This window comes from Lutjanus erythropterus, chromosome 10 (assembly GCF_056507025.1).
Source record: "Lutjanus erythropterus isolate fLutEry1 chromosome 10, fLutEry1.hap2, whole genome shotgun sequence".
NCBI lineage: Eukaryota > Metazoa > Chordata > Actinopteri > Lutjaniformes > Lutjanidae > Lutjanus > Lutjanus erythropterus.
Window position 1 is genome coordinate 3,838,274 of NC_139326.1, and position 22,101 is coordinate 3,860,374.

At 40.9% G+C, this 22,101-nt stretch overlaps 2 protein-coding genes across 2 annotated transcripts in view; one reads left to right on the forward strand and one right to left on the reverse strand.

Annotated features, from left to right (window-relative positions):
• The window catches only part of glt1d1 (glycosyltransferase 1 domain containing 1), a 30,701-nt gene extending 26,901 nt beyond the window's left edge, over positions 1-3,800 (forward strand). Inside the window, exon 12 of the mRNA XM_084727903.1 lies at positions 3,314-3,800. Within this exon, the coding sequence (XP_084584029.1) occupies positions 3,314-3,460 (147 nt within the window). The 3' untranslated portion in view covers positions 3,461-3,800. The remainder of the gene's footprint in view (positions 1-3,313) is intronic.
• Positions 3,801-7,047: 3,247 nt separating this feature from the next.
• LOC146319835 (transmembrane protein 132D) overlaps positions 7,048-22,101 on the reverse strand; it is a 50,979-nt gene continuing 35,925 nt past the window's right edge. The window contains exons 5-9 of the mRNA XM_084727904.1: positions 19,871-20,014; positions 12,536-12,741; positions 10,989-11,253; positions 9,556-9,747; positions 7,048-9,131 (exon numbers count right to left, since the gene is read on the reverse strand). Of these exons, the coding sequence (XP_084584030.1) occupies positions 7,812-9,131; positions 9,556-9,747; positions 10,989-11,253; positions 12,536-12,741; positions 19,871-20,014 (2,127 nt within the window). The 3' untranslated portion in view covers positions 7,048-7,811. The remainder of the gene's footprint in view (positions 9,132-9,555; positions 9,748-10,988; positions 11,254-12,535; positions 12,742-19,870; positions 20,015-22,101) is intronic.

A 22,101-nucleotide genomic window follows, 5' to 3' on the forward strand; every position in this document is an offset into this window, starting at 1 on the left:
GCTTTAATAGTGCGTGTGTTGATGGAGTACCGATGGGATATTGTGTGTGTACAGCTACTCTCACCTCAAATGACTGCAAAAGTACTTACTGCTGATAAGTAGTATTGAAGCACTGTCTCAGGATGACTAAAGATGTGTATGTCCCCTCGCTGGCAGAGATTTATCTTAAAAAGTCTCAGTAGGAAAACTTTACATCATTTTGTAAAACTTTGTACTTGAAATTCTCATCATTAGTCCAATCTAAGCAGATAAAACATAACAAAAGGAGCTGATGTCTCCTCAGGTACTTAGATTAGAATCAAAAAGCGCACCCTTCAGGGACGGAGCAAAGATACCACATTACCACGCAGTGATGCAACACAGAGCGGGATGCTGGAAAGTGGGGAGCTCCCACGAGAACTATTCAGTCTGATATTTAATGAGGTTTGAGGCAAAAGGAGAACAGCATAGGTCAAGACACCATGCTGTAGCGTGATGTTGTTGTAGCAGCAGAGATAAGTCCTCTCCGGGGGGTGCTGGTCACGTGTGCTCAGCTCAGCTGCCAGGAAGAAGCTCTCACAGATGGTAGCAACAACTTGGGCTGGATAAACCGTGACCTCAGCCAGGACTGATGGGCAGCGAGCGCTGGTCTTTCAGCCAAAACTTTTCTCGCAGCGGATCACACTGATTTTTTTTTTCATGCTTTAAAAAATCCTCTCTTATTTTTGATTGACAGTGTTTCTGCTTCTTTAAGCCTTCAAAGTAATTACATGAGGGAGGATAGGTATCAAGAAATGTGTCAAAAGAAACAAACACATGAGCACTTGAAAGCTTAAAAGAGAAAAATGGCACTCTCTTCCTGGCTCTATAATTTGCACTAACAGTGAAGTGATTATAAGCGTGCTGCTCATAAGTTGAGCTTTAATCCTGTTGCTGAGGATTTGTAGCTCTCATACAGCCATACAGAAGAGCTGTTTCCTACCAAGAGCCTCTCCAGACATAATCACATCACTTGAGTGAAGTGAAGTATAGTGAATTGGCCTGCTGACTGGAAGTGGCTAAAACTTTGTGTGCCCATTGGCTGCCGACTGCAGTACATGGGGGCTGACATGAAAGGAACACTTTAAAGGGATAGTTCAGGATTTTTTGACGTGGGGATTGTATGAGGTACTTGTCACAATACCTTCCTTTTCTTTTTTTTTTTTTTGTTTTAGTTATTTAACAACAAAAGTTTTGCAAAGCTCCAAGCAAAATTTCAGACAGTAAAGACTAAACTGAACTGAGGCCATAAATGAGCAATTTTATAGCTTTGGCTATAAATAAATAAGGATGGAGCCAAGCCTATAATCAGTAATGGCATCTGTCTGATACTGGACAAAACCACTGGATTGGATATTTGGGCAGAAAAAGTTTAATTTGATGCGATCCATTAGCCTGAACAATTAACAGAACTTTGAGTGACTTGCTGCAAAGAGAAATGTGTCACATGAAGAGTAGCTTAAACGTGAGTGAGACCTGGGTCATCATGTCAGCTGTGTGGAGTTATTTTAAGATCAAGGACGAAAAAATCAAAACAAAATGTGTGAATTTAATTTCGTTTTTAATGTGTGAATGGTGCTGACCAATTAAAATGCTTCTTAAAGTCCTGTGTGTGGACAAAAACAATTATCAAAAGAAGAGGCAGTATTGCATAACTGTCCTGTTGTGGGCTGTGTAGTTCTTCCTTCGTGTAGGATTTTTTCTCACAGTTTGAGCTTGATGTTTTCATACGTGGTTATGATAAGCACAGTGCATCCATACAAATGTATTATTAACAGCTTGGTTATTTAAGAGAGGGAGAAAGACGTTCAGGGTTGCCAGGTCTGCTGTTTTCCCACGAAACTGGGCTACTATTGAAGTGTTGCTGTTGCTAATCCTAACAAACTGATTCCTGATCAGCATGTACACACTGTCAGACATGGGAAACATCACATGCACTCACACAACATGCCTAATGCTTTCCACCTGGCAACCCTGAAGACCATATCTGTATCGGACATCAACAGGTGGTATGAAGCCATCCCTACATCCATTTGACAATTGGTTTTATTGTGTTACGTTGGTGACTTTCTCCATAGACTACCATTGAATGTAAAATCATCATATTCTGCCACCTTTGCCAGCAACCAGCAGTGTTTTGGATAAAATATTCATTCAGTTTTCTTGCACGTTTTGGGCTTTCGCTTGGAATTTTGTCATTTGTTTCTGAGATTCCAATTGTTGCTGCAGACGGCTTGTTTAAAGTTGGTCCGGCTCATTTGATCCCTCATTGACTGAACGCACATTTTGCATCTTCGTTGTTCAATCTTTTGCAGTATTTCCATGCAAATCTGGTGGCAGAAATCATTTGCATTAGTTACTGTGCTAACTGCCAACCACAGAAAGTAAAGTACAACTACATATTTTCTAAATATATTCCCATATGTTCTACATGTTTTTCCTATTTTCCTCTTATTGTACTTAGAGAAATGGTTTGGAGGGGTATTCCCGGGAATCACATTTTCCTGGATTGAACGCTAATCTAAATTCACACAATCACAAACAAACTAACCGATCAAGACAGTGATAGACCAGCAACTCCTGTGTTCTGTGAGGTGAACAAAGGAGTCTAGTTGACGGTTTCCCATCAAAAAAGGTTGTCTGACAGCAAAGTAAAGCAAATATTCTAAATATAATGTACACTTAAACTGACATTGATAATTTTACATGGCTAAAATGCATTTTGCTGCTGACCCTGTCCACAGCAGGACATTGGTTAGCTTCCTCCACTGGTACTCCTGCTGTTTCTCCAAACAAGACCTCAAAAAGTCCGAGCTGTTCCTTTAAGGCACTTTCTCTTCATTTTGTTGGAGACTTTCATCTGTCTGCTGGGCCAGCAGATGAGCAACTAGGATTCAGGATGCTCTGTGGGAACAATACATCTCAGTCAGTGCTCAGCGACGGCACCATCATTTTTATCCTCATCTTCCCCTCCCCATGTCCCTGTGACAGCTGTTGTGGTAGTGTCGTTTAAGTGTATCTGTCACGTTGTTTGTTTTCTCCTTTCTTCTGAAAAGGTCTATTGGACAGCCTTGTTTGGAACTGGAGCCACAAATATCTCAATCATTTGGCAATACAGGGACATGTTTGAAGTATTTACTAATCACTGCACTGCCTTTTATCTGAGTTCTGTTCTCTTGCCTTGGATTAGCTTTCATGCTTAAAAAAAAAAAACATATCTTCAGGCAACTTCAATGGCGAGCTTTAAGTGGCATTTGGCAGTAAATGACTCAGGTTTCGCCTTCATCTTTGCCAGGAATTTGTGCACCAATCTCAGAGGCTGGTGTCCGATCAGGAGCTGAGAGAGAGGGTGGTGAGGAATGGAAAACTGTACGTGGAGGAGCATCATGGCCTGAAACAGGAGAGGGAAACCTACCAGCAGCTGATTGACACTCTGCTCTGAACGTAAGGTCACGGCAATCAGCCTCCACTCTGGTTACTTTCTCAGGAACTTCAGCAACGGAGAAAAGGGCATGACACCGCTGTGTTTACTTTATATAGATATAATTACCATAGGTGTCTTTATTCCCAAGAAATCAGGCTACAAAAGGTTAAAAAAAACATGTTTTATCTATGCTGCAGAGCACTTTACACCAAAGAACTACAGTAGAAATGGTTGTCTTATTAATATATTTTATGTATTTTAAATTGATGATGAACTGTTATTTATGGTTTAGTATAAATACAGAAATATGGATTCTCTGTTTATTCATTCTAAATAATAAATGAGACTAACAGCGCCACTGGTTGTTTTTGACTTGTCAGTGATGTGAATGAAACCCATGTTCGAATACAATGCTGCAAAAGCGCCTCTTGGATGCTCCCGAGGCAGATAAAACATGAGAAGGTGCCCTCTATAGTGGAGAAAATCTGGTGCAGTGGTTTTATTAGTAGTAATTAAAGGGTAATTTCAGTATTTTTCACCTGGACTTGACTTTCTAATGTTTAAAGTGATTAATGGAGACTACTGTCAGGTTCAGATTTTTATTCTTAGTGTCTGACAACATTATGGAAGGGATATAGACCTTTTGTTAACACTTAATTTGAAGGGGTGTGCATAAGACTGTCATTACACTGTAGTAATCATGATATGACTGTTAAGTGTCATTCATCCAGTAGTTATTGTTTGAGATTCTTTGTTATAACACCTTGACATTAATTAAAACAGAAATGTCTTTATGATAACTTGAGATTGTTGGTATTATAAAGCGTTATAATCCATCCCTCCATCCATCCCTTTTCTTTAACCAGAAACAGCCTCAATATTGGTTCAAAGCAACCAAACCACTGACAAAAGCAGTCATTTTATCTCCCTGTGCTTTAGACAGGCTCAAGGTATGTGGATGCAATTCTAAGAAGCAGGTCTGAGTCTTCAGTATTTGATTTAAGATTGTTTGTCATGTAGGAAGTGTACCTTTGTTTCTTTCACTCTCTTTGTATTTTGATGTTTGCTCCTGATTTGCCTTGTTTTGTTGTTTGTAGTGTCTTATAAGCCCATGAGGGCTGGGCACCTTTTTTGTGCATGACACTTTGAAAAATAAATTACCTTACCGTACCCTGGTCTCCAGCTGCCTCCATCAGTTTTTAACACTTTAAATCAGCAAAAGTCACACAACATACAACTTAAACAACAAAAATGCCAAACTGATTGAGGCAGAGATAAACCAAAGAGGTACAATTACTGCTTTTGTCAGTGGAGTCTGGTAGCTTTGAACAGAGTGATATAGTGTCTGTTTCTGATTAAACAAAAGCTCTTCCACAAAAAGGTCTAACTCTGTAGGGATCCCTTTAATGTTGTCAGACACGCCTGTCAGTGGCAGAAAAAGCAGGCACTTTTAGCGGACATATTTAGATAGTGCGCAATTGCCTGGAGGAATTATGTTGCAGCTCAGTTTTTTGTCTGACTGCTGCAGCGGTCTCCCTCAGTACTGGACCACTTTCAAAAATTGTCATCCCCATCAGCCACTTAGACACAAAAACATGGGAAAATAGGGTCCACGTTAAAAAATACTGAAATTACAATCTTTAAATTTAAATTGGTGTCAAAATAAAACAGCTAGTGTTTGGAATTATTTCACCATAAATGCATCAAAGCTTTCTGCATGCCGGTGCCCTTTTTATTCCCTGACTGCCCCTCAGACTCTACCAGTGTCTGGAAATGTGTGATAGGTGCAAATTATCAGTCCCTCTGTTGAGGCAAAAATAGCTGTTTGTCATACTTAACTTTTAAATTCTGAAAGTGCCATTAAATCTCGGTTGTGCAGTGCAGGAACAGCTAATCTGCTCTTGCTAAAAACAGTTCCAATATTTCCTCTGTTTCCAGTCTGTATGCCACCGCCACATTCATTTTTAATGTAGTGCAATGGTTGGGTTGCACACATTCAAGTTTCCAGCACTACTCAATTTGTCTAAAGGGCAGAAGGGCACAAAAGGTTATAGTAATTTGCCGTTAGTAAGGTTGATTTTGGCAACATGCTGAGGCAACGGCTGGTTAGAAAAATGTGAAAGTTCTTTCAGAACTTTTGCACTATGCCATTGCACTGTCAAATAAAGCGTTAGATAAAATATAGACAGACTTCTCCAAGGTCTAACAAAAAAAATCATGACTTATTTCTACAGCATCTTAAGATATATTGATGTGTTGAATGTGCAGGGTGTTGCACAAATACTGCAGTATGAACTTGGTGTAAATGAGGATAAATGGGACGTGATATAGCAGTGGTTCTCTTGAACTGTGTCTTAGCTGCCATTAGTTAGCTCAGTTAGCTATGGGATACAGCCTCATGAAGATATTGACTCATATCTCCACTTTTCCACTTCTTCCATAGCTTCAACACTTGAAGATATTTTCTCTGACAACATTCAAACTGCAGGCGAAAGTGGCCAAATCTGATCTTTTTGATGCAACTCAGATCTGTTTTGTTTTTGTTTTTTTCCATAAGAGTGTTAACAGCACAAATCACATAGAATCTGATCTTTTCAGTTCTGATTTTGGCCACTTTCATATTTCTTCCTAAACCAGATACATGTCCTCAGTGTGAACATTAATATTGGAATTAATGCAACTTTTATGTCACTGACTCCTGAAGTGTCTTGCAGAGGCTCTTCCTGAAATTTTGTATAAACTTTACTTCTGAGAAGCCATTCATGTAACCTCTATACAGAAGTGGCAGCCATTGCTCCAAAAAAGCCACAACTACTTCATCAATTTATGAAGTCTACTGTGAACAGCTAAACAAAAAAAATCTGATTTGAGAAATAAATCAGAACTGAGTGTGAATGCAGCCTAACATATTCCCAAACAGCAATAGCTGACCTGCATTCTCTTACCAGAGATCATGTTCATATATATATTTGTCCCAGCCAATACTTCATGATGCTCCTGAGTCAACACACAAAAACAACAAACGGCAATGAAAATAAAAAATCAGCAACCTCTCCATGTGAGATGAATGCTGCTGCAGCCTATCTGGGGGACACAATGAATGCTCCAGCCAGACAGCACAAATAGCACAGCTACCCAACTACAGTCATCCCCAAAATTGTATACTGCATAACTCCAAACTCACAGTTTCACCTGGATGCACAGCTTATATGCAGCTGAAGACAATAGAGAATTAAAATCCCAAACCCTACCTGCTTAAGTTAACTATAAGGAAAGCTGTCACTGTGGGCCTCCCAACCCATTTACACTGTCAGACTTATCCAAAATGTTAGCATTTCAGGTTAAAAATCGAGCGAACCCCGACTTCTTGTGCCCAGCTCATTGAAGAGCATAACAAAGAAGGGAGAGCCACAGAATAACAGCTTTTAAATAAAGGATTAATTTATTAAAGATAAATCAGCATAAGGAAACTAATGGATAAGTAAGCAGTCAGTGGTGTGGTGAGGGTGTTGGGTGCTGTGAATGTGTGTGCTAACATAAATCATGTGTAGAAGGAAACCAAGGCTGAAAGCCTGAAAGGCACCAGCCCTCCAGAGGGAGAGAGAGGAACCATCTTGGATCCTCCAAGCTTTTAAAGGCTTGGAACAGGTGAAGGCGATCCTCCCAATGAAGGAGGAGGGGCAAACAATCAGGGAGAATTTGCAAGGAAAAAGCAGAGGCAGGAACACAGGAAAACCAGTACTGATCTAAGACCTGTGGCCGTCATACCTCTTTAAAAAACTGATAGGTTCTTATCACAGAAAATCAAGTGAAAGGCAGCATTCAAGAACATAGTGTTTTAATGAAAAAAAAAAACTAATGAAAATAAGATCAACTTAAATTTACAAACAAAAAGGTCTTGGATATTACATAATAGAAAACAACCATTGGGATTATTTTAAATCAAAGCCACATTTTTGGTGAAACCCAGTCTGAGTTCTGTATTTTAACTCATAATTTTTAATATAATGTATTTCTTTTTTGGGATACTTCTTCAGTGTGTCTTTGTACTGTATATACCAGCATGTGAGTGTAAAACTTTAGAGAAGTAGAGATAATCCACATGCAGCATTAACATTTGGTGGCTTTAAACATTGTGTGAATAAGAGTCCATCTGGTCAACCATCTGAAACGTCACCACACGCATCCACACTCTGGTATTAACAATAATATACAGTACATGTACATGTAAAAGGCCTTGATAGGTAATGAAATGTAGAGGGGGGCAGTTCCAAAATCACATATTCTAGACAGTTGTTGGAGTTAACAAAGGCATTGAGGTGATCAAAGCCACATCTACTGTACATGTGAGGTCTGATCTGGTTCTGTATTATAACGCTTCCCCAGTCTCTGTGATGGGCACTTGGGGTTCCTCCTCACAGCTGTCCTCTTTCCCAACCCAGTGGATGCCATGGCCGTTCTCCCTGGGCGGGACATGTGGTGAATGTTGGCGCTCCAGAGTGGAGAATGTGGTGAATTGGACCCTCTTTCTCTTGCTGGTGGGGGAGTGGAGGGACTCGGTGTGCATAGGTTTGCTCCTGAGGGAGCCCACGCAGCTGATGGGAGAGTCTGTGACAGAGGCCAGGCAGCTGGGTCGTCTGGACAGAGAGGCAGTCTTATCAGGCCCGATGTCTATGACGGTGGTTGTAGTCTGCGAGTCTTGCTGGACAGGACTGCCCGGCACGCTCATCACCAGCTCGGCGTCAGTGCCAAGCCACACCCAGTCGTGCCGGTGCCCTGTGGGCTCCTGGCCGTGAGAGGGAGGCTTCTTGTGCCTGAACTTAACAACATATGAGATACAGTTAACCAGGAAAACCAGGATCGCCAGGCAGAAGACGCCCAGCAGAGCGTACATGCCGATCTCCAAGTCTGTGAGCGGCCTATTGGCCAACATTTCCTCACCACCAGCTTCCACCTCCGTCTCCTCGCCTGGTACCTCCACCTTTGTGGGGAAGTTGTTATAGTTGACCAGGTTTCCAGGGGCCTTCACAGTGCTAGTAAAGCTGCTCATATCCTCCACTATCATGTTGTCTGAGCCGTATGTTTTGCTGCTGTCACTGGGGCTGCTCATCATGCTGGTATTCACCCCGCTGGTGGGACTGCCGGAGTTTCCTGAATTGCTGTTTTTACCGACTCCTCCAAGGCTGCCGCTGGTGATGAAGGTTCGTTCCGTAGATTTGATCGTGGTTGTGATCTTCTGCATGGCGCTCTCCTCTCTATCTGAGGTCGAGCCACGTGGTGGAGGATCCTGGGACGGCCTCCTTTGCTTCCTCACACTGTCAACCTCCTCGCCGTCATTCCCGTAGTCGCTGCCATTGTCCTTGGTGCTCACAGTGCTACTGTCGATGCTGCTGGTGTTGCCACCCTGGCGCCGGCTGTTCACTTGGAACTTGACCTTGAGGCTGCCATTGCCCACAGCCACAGTGCTTTTGCGTTTGGACTTCTGGCAAGCCTCGCAGATGGACATCTCTACTCGGACCAGGACGCCCTCACCTTCACCTTCTGCCACCACAGTTGGAGGCGTGCCCTGCACTGACACCACCCCCTCATCTAGAGAGGTCACCGTCACTCTGTAGTAAGCAGGATCATAAATGTCAAGAGGCGTCTGGTTGCCATCGCTGAACTGCACCCAGGCACTGACCAAAGCTTCCTGAAAGAGTAAAAAAGAGAATGTAATTGTGCTTTTAATCTATGGTTATTCTTTGAACTATTTAAATGTACTAGTGCAGTGCCCGTTCGGAAGTGCTGCCTCTACTGTTCTCGAGAACTGCTCATCCAAATCAACTTCACACTCGACAAGGCGCCCTCTTCCGTGCTCAACAATACCCCTGCCAAATGTGAAGTCAATCAGATAAACAGTTCTTGAGATATACAAAGGACAGTCATACACACATATGGCACAGTGTACACATACAGACAGAGCGCCAACTACTGACCAAATGTGATATGTTCACACAAAATTTGATGGCTAGCTGTAGCAAAACTGTATGGAATATCAAAAATGTTTTAAACCTCATTTGGGGACAATTGCTCGAAAATTTTGTAACGAGTAAGTAGTGAATCAATACTGTTACCTGTTTGGGGCCCTGTAGAACTTCCTGTGCGGATGTGGTGGCCAGGATGGCTCTATTGCTTCCAGGACTGAGCTGTAAACTCATGGAGAGGCCAGTAATCAACTGGACCCCCAGTTCTGTGATGGTCACTTTGTCATCCACGACTTTGATAGTTGTCTTTGCCAAGATTGCATCAGACAATGGAGAAAATACCTGTGACAAAACAATATCAGATACAGAAAGTTAGTTAGAGTGCTTCAGACTGTATCTTCTTATCAAGACAAGTTCAGCTCACCAGTCAAACCTAGAGGGTAACCTGGACTCTATGTCCCATGTGTTTGTGTCTAAGTGATTAATAAGGATAACAAAAAGTGCTTATTTAGTACAAATCCTTTGTTAGCATTTTCAAGTACTTGTACCCCCTACATTTAAAATATCTTTACTTTCTACTCCTTACATTTTCAAAAAAGGCTAGTTACTAATTCTTTCGCATTATTGCCTGATATACAACTTCAGGTGCTCAACTGTCCTGGTCTGTCCAGCCACGCTGTTGTAACACATGCAGAACGTGTCTTGGCATCATCTCGCTGAAATAAGCAGGGACGTCTCTGAAAAAGACGTTGTCTGGATGGCAGCACATATCGCTCCAGAACTTGTTTGTGCCTCTCAGCGTCAATGGTGCCTTCACAGACCTCCAGACAATCACAGATGCCAACTTTTAAACTTCTCCTCTTTAGCCAAAGGACGCAATGTCCATGATTTCCTAAAACAATTTGAAATGTGTACTCAGTCCATCTTGAGTATGTATGCCCGAGTCCTAACTCACATTTATAGAAGCAGTGACAAACTGTGTTGTCGTGTCCCTGAGCCCATGTAGTAATCTCCTTTATACAATCATGTGGGTTTTTAGTTCAGTGCCACCTTCATACTGCACACAACAGACATAAGATGGTAGAAATGTCCTTCAGAGATCTACTTTCTGTAATGGAGTCTGGTGGCTTTGGTGAGATGAATGAATCATCTGTCTCTGGTTCAAGAAGAAGGATCCTACTCTTCGACAAAAAGGTCTCCTATCCATAATGCTCTCGGACACTTAGAATAACAATCTGAGCCTGCCAATGGCAAAATAAGCACTTTTAGAGGACATACTTGGCAGTGCCCAGTTGCCCCTAATGATTACATTGCAGCTCGTTTCGTGTCTGACAGCTGCAGCAGTCTTGCTCAATACTGGACCAGTTTCAAAAGTCGTTCTCCTGATTAGACAGAAAAACATGGGATAATAGGATCCACGTGGAAAAATGCCGAAGTTACCCTTTAAATCCAGCTTTTGTTTACTCTTTGAGTAGACAAAAATTGGAAGTACCTCATCCAGTACAGGATCTGATCAGCTGCTTTTGCTTTGACATTGGTCACAAGCTGCTCAGGTCATTTCAAGCTGTAGTTCACTTTATTACCTGGATGCTGGTGGTCCCGAGGTCTCGCCCTGACAGCACCCTCCCAGCCTGCAGCCTCGCCACCCGAGGGTCCTCCACCTTCATGAAGTATCGAACCAGCCTCGTGACATCCACCTGCCAATCTGAGCCCAGGAAGTAGGCCTTCGGATCCCGAGGGTCCACCTGCTCTGCCACAAAGTGAGTCAGCACCCGAACAATGGCATGCTGAAACTGCAGCATGCAGCCCTTCCCCTTCCTGTCGTCTTCTTCGCTGTTCCAGCCGGCTCTGGAACAGGAGCACAAAAAAAAAACATGCATGTCACACCTGTCACACAGTGAATGCTTTAACCAACTCCAATCACTCAGCCCTGTCTCTTTGCTTGATTGGATCACATCGTGTTATTGCAGTACATTATGTAATGGAATCAAAACCCCTTTAAACCCTTGGAGAGATATGATTTGGATTTGTGTGGGCTAAAGCAGTGGTTCTCAACCTGGGAGCTGGGACTCCCAAGGGGGTCATGAGATAATTTCCAGGGGTCGCCAGATGGTTGTGCAAAATAAAATAAAATACTGTGGCAAGCAGCATAAAATATATGCAAAATGCAGCTGGCCTCAAGAAATGTAACAGCATAAACATAAAACAGCATGAAGAGGCACAAACATTAACAAAAAATAGCATTTGCATTTTGTAACATAAAATAGCAAACTTAACAAATCACTCAGCAGGCATGATGGGATATGAGGGCCATATTTTAAACTGGGGAATGGTTGTTTATAATACATGGACTGTACCATTACCAGTTTGTCAAATACTGTACAGCAACTTGGTCAGTGTCCCTACGCTTCAAACTATGACCCTGTAGGTACACCTCTAGCATCAGTTTTGCATGTGCAGGGCTCTTACTTTTAAAATACAGGCACATGAAGGATTTGCATAGGTTTAGGAAACAAAATGGGGTAGGGACAGAAGATCCATGCTTTGCATTAAAATCAGTACATTACTAATATCAGTTCATGTGCGTAATGAACGTAAGTTATATGTAAGCACATGAGGTATTATAATCATCAGGTGCAACTTAATGATAATAAAACTTGGGGTTTATTACACAGTAATGACCTGCTCACTGTAAGTTATCCTGCTTTGTATATGGTTACTTACAAAATAATAATAATAATAATAATTTGACACAAACAACAATCTGCTACACAGAAATAACAGATCTTAGAATGCTGTAATTGACCAATCAGAGTTGAGTATTTAACAAAGCCATGCGATAACTAAAGTTTAATTAACTATCCATTTACCATTTACTTATGATGGTTGTTATAAAGCGTTATCCCTGGAGACCAGCAGCACCTCCACCAACTGAGAAACACAAGGCACCCTGACTTTCTGAAATATTAACTTTTTGTTGGGGTTGCAGGCAATTGCGAACAATCTGATTATTCTGAGGGGTCACGACTCAAAAAGATTGAGAACCACTGGACTAAAGGACACTTCTTGAAATCCCATCTAGAAACCAAATGAAACCACGCTATACAAATACTTTGTTTGTGCGTCCCACCTTTTCGAGGTCAGTATGGGCACCCTCCAGCTTTTGATCTGGCTCAGCTCCGTGTCTGACACCTCAATCTGGAGGGGGAGTCGAGGCATCCACACGTTCAGTTCGAGCTGAGCGCTCAGGTAGCTGTATGTGAAGTTCACCATCATCTTCACTTTGCCCTTCGTCTCCTTGCCGTTCACGAAAACATAGTCGCACCTGTCCGACACCTGGAGAGGAAGAAGGGAACAATCCATCACAACGTGAAGATTTTATCATTTTAATTTCCCTGATAATATCAAAGAGTTTGTTCTAAGTGTGCTGGTGTAAACAGTCTACTTCAAACTCTGAATGAGAACGGTGTCAATGAAGGAGATGTTCCTCATCTAACACCAATGACAAAAAATAATCAAATATTCTCATAAAAGTCACTATTTTAACAAATAGGCCATTCTTACAACAACAAATGGCCTTGCGGCAGTTTTGCACTGCATGTGTTACCATAGTAATGTCAGCTGGCTGTAATAAACTACTGCGATGATCACCAGTCCGAAGCGTTAGGAAGAGGCAGCATTGCAATTTTATGTTAATCAAAATATCGTGTGGTGCAGCGCTGAACATCAGTCCTTCACAGCCAAGTGCATTCATTACACCGTAATTTCAAAGGTGACCTTGGCAAGTTTGGGAGACTGCTGGAAAAGATCTCATGGACGTTTTTGAAACACGAGTCAGGAGGCTTTTTCCTTGGTCCTCTCAACAGCCACTGCTTTAAACAAATTGGATAATTAACGCAGCATTGAAATTCAGTCACAAGCCTCCTGGAAGTGCAGAGGGGGAAAAAAAGCAGTGACTTTGACAGATAGCCTCAGGAGGAATACAAATAGCAAATAGAATCCCGCTCTCATTCGCGTGAACCCCACAGTCAGCTAGAGGATGTGCAGTTGCAGGGACCTGAGAGGAATGTGCGTATCAGTCATCCTGCACCCCTGACCAGAGCGTGAGCTTTAAAATGACCACATCACAGTGTGTCATCCCTGCTGCAAACTCAGATGCCCCTGACCTCTCCTCTGCAAATAATCCTATGCTTGATTTACATCCAAACAGCAGATTTACATTACACTGTAAAAAAAAAACATTCAGGGATTTAGTGAAATCAGCTCATCTTTTCTATATAGTTTCAAGTTTTATTTATTCAAGTTCATTAAACTATTTTTAAGCACTTCAGAACTTATTAACGTGAACTCTTCCTATGGTATAGACTGTACACCAATATAAATTTGCACTACAGTTTGAATTTTGTCTAAAGCATAATACTGTGGTAGAGCCCTCCCTTCACTTGACTAAAAAGCAAAATGATAATAAGGTGCAACTGACATATGGACATGGTTCAGATTTAAAAACTCCGACAACGAGCAGAAAACAATAATCAGTGACAGTGACAACAGTAACTGCTAGTAATACTAGTAGTGCTTGTGAGGCATGTCCTGGTGATACGGTTAAAAGTACTGCTGTCATATCAGTGGTTTCCTCCTGCAGAAGAATTTAGATTGAAATTATAAATATACTGTGATATAAACTGTACTGTCCATGTTTTAAATTATACCATCATATAAATTTTAGGCTGTACCGGCCTGCCCTAGTTTTTCTAACTTTAAGTCTTTTAACTTAAAATGATGAGTTGAATGAATGTACAGCAGGGAATTCAATCAACTCATTAAATTAAAGAGAAACTTTGGCACTTTTCATGTGGATGTCCAGTCAATGCTAATGGTAAATTAGTTCAATTGAAGCAATAAATTCTTTAGTATGTGACTTGCATACTAATGCAGACTTCTTCCTGGACCCAGTGAGGTCACAGTGATGTCATTTGTGTTAAAACTACAGACTTCCTTGGATTTCTTGGACATGCTGGATGAATATTTTTGTCACTGAATGCTATGTTCTGGCCAACAAAGTAACAGCTATACGCTGGGGTGGTGATAAAATGCAACATGGGTGTGGACATCAAAGGCTCATATGCAGTGCATCCTGGTACATGTAGGCAGTGCTGCAAAGCTCTGCAAGCAGAAGAACTCTGTTTTCTTGGTCAATATAGCAGCACTGAGAAATGTATTGCTTAAACTGACTATATTTACCATAAACACTGACTGGACATCCATGTGAAAAGTGCCAAATCTTCCTAAATAAACATCCTAGCCTGCATTGTGTGAGATTAAAACTCTCCCAAGACTCTTCCTTTTATAGTTTGAAGAAGAAAAAAACATTCTGTGTCATATGAAGGTTGGTAGTGAATTCTTAAAGTTTGTTAATTTCACTGGGAGCAGCTTCATAATATATTGTCTTTGCTTCAGTGCTGGAACAAAGTAGCTCCAACTACAGCGGCTGCAGCTGGAAGTTCTTTGTGTGAAATAAAGAAGTGACTGAGAAAAACTGAGAAAATGTGAAAGGAATCAAATTTGTAATGTTGTAATGATCATCTGTGTGCCTGAACAGTCACTGGTTCAGCTTAATATCCTGATCTTATTATCTTTTTGTGATTCACAATTTTTTGAAAAACTTTTTTTTTTTTAATTCAAATTTGATGTAAACATACACTTCAACTCAGGAATGAAGTGATGAGATTTTGGTGGTCAAATGTCACTGAGATCTCACAAAAGGCATTGTGACCATAACACATGAATTCCTGGGCAAATTATGAAAAAAATTCACAAGGATGTCTACTAGGATACTGCTTTCAAATCAACAGTTTGCATGAATGCGACTAAATGTGACAGGTAAGTCAACTTAAAAGTTTCTAATTTTCCAGCTCAATTATTTGCTTTGTGCTCCTTAACAACCTGGAAAAAGCAGTTTTTATAGTAACCGTAGTGTGTGACTGTCTTGCATGGGTGGTGATTAGTAGTGATTTTGTCTTGCATTAGACTTCATTCTAAGTCACCAAGAGGAAATGGCATCTCAACTGCAGGGGAAAAAAATCTGGAAAAGAAGTGGAAGTTATGACATTAAACGCATAATACCGAGAAACCTAATCAACGGGCTTTTACTCAAGAACGGCAGGTCAAGGGAACGGGGTGTAATTTCAAGTTGTTATAATCACAAAAGTAGACTGTCATCACTAAAGCAGAAAGCTGAATGAGACTCATCCAAAACATAACATTACTACAACCAAAAATATTTAATTTCATCACAGTGACTAATCACAATGTTGGTGATTACAAAAGAGCTACATCGAAATATTCTTTTTCGGTTGCCTTCTGGAGATCTGCACTCTTCAGTGTGCACCCTTCAACTTCACCATTTTTTTTTCTCAAGTACAGCTGAATTAATTTACAGTTTATTTGATGAAAAAGTTAATTTGTTTTGAATTATTACAAAATTACCCCAACTTGTCCTTTCAAATTAAGTCAGCTTAAAATATCAAGCGCTAACTTTATTGAATTAAAACAAACTGTATATTTTTACAGTGTGCGTGGCATTGAAGCTTTTGGAAAATTTCATGGAACAATAGACAAGGACTGATTTAGTTCCACTGAAGTCGTCTCATGTTTTTAATTCTGTGTGAAGGCAGTCAAGCAGTCATCCGTGATCTGAGACACTTTGCTCATTTCTTCTTTTTTGTTCCAAGAGCTCCTCTGAACTTCCATGAGACATGTTCAAAAAAATAATATTGTGAAGCATCGGTTTAAAGGGAAACGCCATTTTAATGTGTCAAGCCGCCCACTCATCCCAGTCACAATCTCATTCTGCAGCCAAGAATATCCCTCAGTGTTTTTGGTGTCAAAAAAGATATTTTTTTTAAATGGGATTTGACTTTCATCACTGGGTACAGTATTAAAGACCGGCAGAAATTAAAACATCCTGAATGAACGCTTCACTGACACTACTGTGACTGTGCAAATAAAACAAGTTAAATAAGTTTTAATGAGTATGCAAAATTATTATGACTATTGCAAAGGGGCAAATAAAGTTCAAGCATCACACTGAGTTCATGCTTGATGTAAATCAGTCAAATTGCTCTGCCACACCATTAAAAGTCATGATTAATCAACTGTAAGTAGACATCTATGCACAATATGTCCCTGCTTAAAATGTTCAAGTGTCAATCCTTCAATCCTGAACTGACAAAGGGAACGCCCGTGCACATTTTAAGTCTCTCCATCATTCACTGCACATTTGAAAAACTGTATCCATCACGGCAGATTAGACTTTGTTTTGCTTTTGTTTTGTCACATGAGCTATCTGTTCTGGTTAAATCCTTCCCCATCTATCACTAGCAGATTTGATACTCTTCAGGCACACCAGAAGAGAAAAGATATCTGAGTCAAGCTGTTAGACTAAGAAGATTAAAGGGAATATTTGTGACTGAAGCTGCTCGCTGGTCAGCAAATACACTGAGAGCTACAGTAAGCTTAGAACAACAGCAAAGACGGCTACATTACAGGGTTGAAAAGAATGATTTAGGCCGCATCCAGCCTCTTGACATCCTCATGTAATCCTGCTTTTCTTATTACTGACACCCATCTGCACTTAATACATGTGCACTCACTGTATATACTGTAGTGGGAGCAACTGAACAGAATATGACATTTATTTATTAGCTTGTTTGCTAAACCTGCTTTGGGACATATTTGACCAGCTAAAAAAAAAGGTATTAAAGTGCTGAGGTCTGCTGCATGTGTTTTATTCTTTGTTTACAATTCCACTTTACCCTTGAGCAAATACATTCACAGCCTCTGACCTCAGGGGCCGGGGGCCCGACTTTCAATTTCATCAGTAAACAAAGCTGGCTTTTGGCAGTCAGCCGTGCGCAGGTTCACAGGATAAAAGGGACAAGTCATGGGATGGGAGCACGGTGGCAGACTGTGAGGTCATTTGTGGTGAGCGATTTAGCTCAGTGGCTGTTCATTGTCGTGGTGATTGATGGGTGATGTTGTTGGAGCCCAGCTAATAGTTTGTTTTACCGTGTGGAAAAGAGACCGAGAGCAGAGGTGACTTTGGTACAACTTATTTGTCTGTTTCTGTCCGTACCATCACACATGAAACCAAGCTTTACTCAAAGGAGCCTCGAAACTGCTTTTTTAAAGATCTTTACACATTGTCACTATTTAAAGGAGAAATGGGAATATATTTACTGAAATAAATCATAAAATAACCACGATGTCATCAGAGATCAAGGAAACATGTCAAGTTGAAATACTCTCTTCTCTGACATCAACGCTGCAGCCGCAGTGTCGACCTTTTTATGCTGAATTTTCACTGAATAAGTATCTGTTTATCAGTTGTAAGAAATCATGTATAATCTTGGAAAAGCCGTGCATGTCTGTAACAGTTGTAGCAGTCACTTAACTCCAACTTTACAGTGTGTATTTTCAGAGCAGTGGCCTTTTGTTTTCAGAATAACTTTACATTGACAGACAACTGACAGTTATAAACAGCTGATCAATTCATAGCGTAGGACTTGGCGTCAATTGTTATTGTCAGATAGATTATAGATTGTACATTAAATAGGAAGAAATCCTATTTAATATACAGTCTGTGGTTCCATCTTGCTATTTGGACTGTTGTACTCATTTTTGCATGCATAAAACAGTAAATTAAGCGTGAAGTGCAACCAGTGCTGAAGTAAAAATCATACATAAAATGCAGAGTCCAATGATCCTGTATAAAATGCTGCCAGGTCATGAGTTCATTATGTTCCATAGAAGGCACTGAGATTTGTCCAGACTTCTTCTCTGGACGTCAGCAAATACCTGTTTGATTACTGTGTCAATTAAAGTCTGCTGTATAAACCAAGTGTGCAGCCACCGTGACGTCACCCAGTTATTTGTGGACTAGTGTTTTGAAGTTTGGCATTATGGAGGTTGCCATCATGGATTTTTGCAACCAGAACATGTACAGAACCGATGAGAGGGTGGAGCTGGTGGGTGACACGCTGCGAGTTGGGCGGTGCATGGTCTTGAGTCGTCTGTTTAGCAGGAAATAATGGCTGCATGCCCGGCCACAGAGTTTCTTGTATTATATCTAAACAGTCACTGAAATATGTTTCTGAAAACATCTGAGGTGAAAAATAGGCAATATAGTAAGAGAGTCCATATTTCATCAACACTGCCTAGTTTTACAGTTTGATCTGAGTTTCATGAGCCCTGTGTGTTGCACTGGATGGATTCATTGAGAATCACCTGTCAATCACAAGGCAGCCTCACCCTAAAGCACAGCCTGCTTTATGCTCTATTCTTCTCTAAAAGTAATAATTTACAAAACAAACATCATGCCGTATTGAAGAAGACTTGAAACCAGAGACTGTAATCATAAGCTCATTAGGAAGCGGTGGCACAAGTAACTCAGATGAAATGTATTTTAATTTTAAATGTTTGAATGGTGCTGAACCATCAAGAATTCTGCTACAATCTGGAGCAGCAGTATAACTGAGTCATGCTGTGGGCTTTGCATTCCTTCCTTTAGGTGAGTAGAATATTTGTTTCACAGTTGAGCATGGTGTTTTTTTAGATGGTCAGGGAAAGTACATCCATTAACAGGTATTAATACATTAGAGGTATTATTAACCACTTAGTTGTTAAAGAGAGGGGAAAAAATGGAATTGGACTGATATTGGTATCTGCAGACACTCAAAGTTGCAGAATCAACATCATAACGGACATGAAAAAGTGGTATCAAGCCAGATGTTGGTTCCTTCTGACCTCTCAAAGCACAAACAATGAGGTAACAGCTGTATGTGACGGTCTAGCCATAAGCAACATGTGCACGCATGGAAGAAAAATTCATATTCTATGGTTCAGAGCTTGCAGACACAAGCACAACATTAAAAACATACCACACAGGAAAAATAATGCGGGGAAAAATATCAGCAGTCAGATGATGCTGCCAGATTTGTGAACAGCCATATAGTTAGCAAAACCCAGTGCTAAAGATATCTTAGCTGCTGCTGCCTCTGCAAGTGTCTGCACTATGCCGTGCGCTTTACCTCACAGTAAGAGAAGAGCAAATTTCTAATCATCTGAGCACAGCCTCAGTGTCAGTGCCAGACACAACAAGACACAAATATCACAAACTCTTCAGTTTATTGCTGCTAAACTATTTTTTATTCTCAGGTAGCAATTTATCTGTGGTGATCTGGCATTTACACAATACTCCTGCAGCGAAAGTGACCAAAGTTGAATAAAAAGGTGAAAACATTTTTTGTAAAAAGAATCAGGGTAATATCACCTCTTACTTTTTCTTTGCCAGTGCAGTAAAATGATTGCACTTGGAGTATGAGGAACCAAAGAAACACAAAACGATCTATAAGAGTTTTCTTGCATGTGGTGGTATGTAACAGGGAGCAGGAGGAGTAAATCCCACCTTGAGTACGTCTTCATCAGTGGAGCTACAGTCTGTGTAGTCAGACACATCAGTGACCACTCCGTCTTCTTCCACAGCCACTGTCCTCACAGGCATCACCACCTTTTTTCCTGTCAGAACAGCTGTATTCAGGATGTCTGTGTCCTGCAGAGAGAAAATCAGACATATTGCTCACTTCCAAAAAAGAAAAATAGAAAACCGCATAAAATCATTTGATTTGTTTTAATTTAACATTTTATCTGGTGTTTGCAGGTAGTGCAAAAGATTTTTAGGATAAGAGCACCGTGGGAGGAAAGTAGAGGGGGAAGGTTGGAGGGATGGGAGCTGCTGAAGTGTGACTCAGTGACTCAGCAGTCATGATGAGGTAAGAAGGCTGGTGCCCCTTTGGGAAGCCAGGGGGTGATGGCCAGGTCATCACACAGAAGTAAGAGCTAATCTTGGACTTTCCTGCACGGGCATGTCCCTTAGAGCAATGTTCTATTAATTCAAACATAATTTCTGCATACAGTAGATACAGTACAGCCTGTTCTTTAAAGCTCAGTATATTATTAAACAGGGCAGCTGTGGCAGGTAGAGCAGAGTCGTCCAATAATCACAGGGTTGGTTGATCCCTGGGTCCTTCTGTCCACATGTCCTTGAACAAGACACTGAGCCACTCCTGACCCTTCGCTAAACCCCTCCTACAAACAGCAATTGTTCACTCCTGGATTAATAATCACAACAGGACACTGCAGGCTTGTCAAGCTTTGCATTTTTCTCCATGTTAAAGCAGAGTGCATGAGGCATTAAGAAGAGCGATCCTCTGTCGTGACTCCTGGGAAAACAAAATTGCGTACAGTAGGTGGCTTCCATCAGTGTGTGAGTACGTATGTGAACAAGAGGCAAGTTTTAAAGCACTCTGGATAAAAATGCTACGTAAGTGCAGTGTGTGTGTTTGTGCAGACATTTGTATTCATGCATGGTTAATCAAAGCATGAAAAAGAAGCAGATGGATATGTGTCCTCCTCTGTAAAAACACACTGTTTTAAATGAGGTTGAAATAATTCACTATTGTGTGTGTGTGTGTGTGTGTGTGTGTGTGTGTGTGTGTGTGTGTGTGTGTGTGTGTGTGCGCGCGCGTTAGTATGAGAGCGGTGGAGCGCTGCCCGGTCAAGTTCTCTGAATGATCAGTTGAATCAAATTTAAAGAGACACTTGGCCACTCAGAGTATGAAAATGAAGCAGATGGACGCGAGTCTCTCGACTGTAAAAACTGGTTCAAATGAAGCCGAAATAACCGAACATAATTTTTTGAAATTGTCATTACAATGTAGTTCAAAAATCCAGATCTGAAGCCTGTGTCAGCGAGGCTTTTGCCATTATGTAGAAGTATTGAGCGGCAGCACTAGCCGAAGTTCAGAGAGCAAGGCTAAGAGTGATCAGTCAGCGCTAATGTTCCCTCGAGCCAAACCATCAAATCTCCTCATGTTTGGCCCTCTGCCTGAGGTCGGCTTCTAATCCACAAGAGAGATGAACCATGTCAAATTCACAAATCAGGACACTGTAGCACATCCTCATAACTTCAAGCACTTCAGCACCATTATGAAGAAAATGCAGCAGAGTGACTGTGAAATGTAAGTGACATACTGCCCAAAAGTATAACGTAAAGTATAATCAATCTTAACTTTTAACTGTATAGATTACATGTTTCATCAATAATGTACAGAAGACCATTTCTGCTAATGTGACGAAAAAGTTCAACTCAATTAAATGGCTTATAATGATAATCTTACACATTATTTTGAAAAAGTTTCATAGTACATTGAGACACTAAGTCAATATTTCTAAATAGCCTTTACTCAAAGGATCCTAATGATCCACACGATGGGTCTCAAGGTGTTCATGACCCCACAAGAGGTTAAATACCAGGAACTGCCTATTAGTCAGTTAGAACAGCAGAAGTCTTCTGGATGAGAGGTGGAACGTCTTCAAGAACCTCAAGCAACGTCACCAACAACAGCCCCTAGCAAGGACTTAGCACCGAAACTCTAAGTAATGACTATCAAAAAATGACGACTTAATTTCTCAAAATAATGACTCAGTATCTCAAAATAATGATTTCATTTCCGAAAATAATGACAGTTCTTCAAAATGACAACTTAGCATCTCAAAATAATGACTTAGATTCTTGAAATAATGACTTAGCATCTCAAAATGACAACTTAGCTCCTGGTCAGTAGCACAACCTGGGTG